This window comes from Orycteropus afer, unplaced genomic scaffold (assembly GCF_000298275.1).
Source record: "Orycteropus afer afer isolate SDZICR_OR568_19922 unplaced genomic scaffold, OryAfe1.0 scaffold00751, whole genome shotgun sequence".
Lineage (NCBI taxonomy): Eukaryota > Metazoa > Chordata > Mammalia > Tubulidentata > Orycteropodidae > Orycteropus > Orycteropus afer.
The window spans coordinates 460,760-462,548 of NW_006922338.1; the positions used below are offsets into that span (position 1 = coordinate 460,760).

At 73.7% G+C, this 1,789-nt stretch overlaps 1 protein-coding gene across 1 annotated transcript in view; it reads left to right on the forward strand.

Moving 5' to 3' along the window:
- The first annotated feature begins 336 nt into the window (after positions 1-336).
- The window catches only part of WFIKKN1 (WAP, follistatin/kazal, immunoglobulin, kunitz and netrin domain containing 1), a 2,324-nt gene continuing 871 nt past the window's right edge, over positions 337-1,789 (forward strand). Inside the window, exons 1-2 of the mRNA XM_007957483.1 lie at positions 337-516; positions 1,083-1,783. Coding sequence (XP_007955674.1) covers positions 337-516; positions 1,083-1,783 — 881 coding nt within the window. The remainder of the gene's footprint in view (positions 517-1,082; positions 1,784-1,789) is intronic.

Sequence of the window (1,789 nt, forward strand, 5' to 3'; positions counted from 1 at the left end):
GCGGCCAGTGGCTGGGTGCTCCGGGCCGGCCCCTCCCCCGCGCGGCCGACCAGGGTGGGAGCCGCCAGCGCGGACGGAGGGACCTGCCGCACGGACTCTGAGCGCTCGGAGGGACCCCGACCACCCAGTCCCGGACGCTGGGACGAGCATCGGCTGTGGGCGCCGTTCTGGGGGGCCCAGGGGGTCGGAGAGGGCTGGGCGGGGGGCGGCGAAGACCAGCCGGCGGCAGGCGGGAGGCGGGAGGCGGGAGGCGGGAGGCGGGAGGCGCGAGCGGCAGGGCCGGGGTGGATGCCGGCAGGGCCTCCGCGGGGCGGACCAGGGGTTCCTGCGGCCCCCATGCCGGCCCCGCTGCCCCTCCTGACGGTGCTCGCCGCCGCTGCCGGGCTGGTCGCGGGGGTCAGCCTGTCGCCGCCAACCGAGGCCGGGAGTCACTCGGGCGTGTGCCCCAACCAGCTCAACTCCCGTCTGTGGGTGGACGCCCAGAGCACCTGTGAGCGCGAGTGCCTGGGGGACCAGGTGAGCAGCGGGGGGCGCGGGATGGGGGTCTGCAGGGGCCAGGTCGTCGGCTGTGGTAGTTAGTACCAGACGCCCCCGAAACACCGAGAGCCCCTTCCCCACTGCGCTGAGCCCTCTGGTCCCCACTGAACCCAGCCATTCCCGCCGGGGCCCTGCCCGCCTCTGGGGACCAGAGTGCACGTTCCCTTAGGCCTGCAGCTCTGGGGGTGCGGAGGGGCACCCCACGCCCCCCTCAAACAGCCTCGCCTTCCTAGCTCCCACTCCCGCTTGCTCTTCCATCTTGGGACCAGCGGGGTGAGGGCCTCGGGCCTCGGTGGGCCTCAGTTTCCTCGTCTGTGCAGTGAGGGTGGTGAGGAGACCTGCTTGGGGGCGGAGTGACCGCGTGAGGCCGCTGCAGCTCTGGCAGAGAGAGGAAACTGAGGTTCAGGGGGAGGCAACAATTGGCTGGGACCGAAGAGCAGGGCGAGGGTTCACTGCTGGCGGGAGCCAGCCGAGGAAGGAGCAAGGAGCGGGGTGGCGGCGGCGGGCGGCGGGCGGCCGCGCTGAGCGCTCCCCCTGCCTCCCAGGACTGCGCGGCCCCGGAGCGGTGCTGCCCCAACGTGTGTGGTCTGCGGAGCTGCGTGGCGGCCCGCTTCGCCTCCGGGGGCCCCACAGCACCAGCCGCCGCCTCCTGCGAGGGCTTCGTGTGTTTGCAGCAGGGCTCCGACTGCGACATCTGGGACGGGCAGCCCGTGTGCCGCTGCCGCGAGCGCTGCGGGAGAGAGCCCAGTTTCACCTGTGCCTCCGACGGCCTCACCTACTACAACCGCTGCTACCTGGACGCGGAGGCCTGCCTGCGCGGCCTGCGCCTGCGCGTCGTGCCCTGCAAGTCGGTGCTGGGCTGGCCCCCTAGCAGCCCGGGACCCCCCGAGACGCCCCAGACTCCCGACACCACGGCGCACCCGACTCCCGGGGCCGTGCCCGAGGCGCCCGAGCCGCCCGCGCTCTACAGCAGCCCCTCGCCACAGGCAGTGGCCGTCGGGGGCACGGCTAGCCTGCACTGCGACGTCAGCGGGCGCCCACCGCCCGCCATCACCTGGGAGAGGCAGAGCGAGCAGCAGGAGAACCTGATCCTGCGGCCCGACCAGATGTACGGCAACGTGGTGGTCACCAGCATCGGGCAGCTGGTGCTGTACAACGCGCGGCCCGAGGACGCCGGCCTCTACACCTGCACGGCCCGCAACGCGGCCGGCCTGCTGCGCGCCGACTTCCCGCTCTCCGTGGTGCAGCGCGG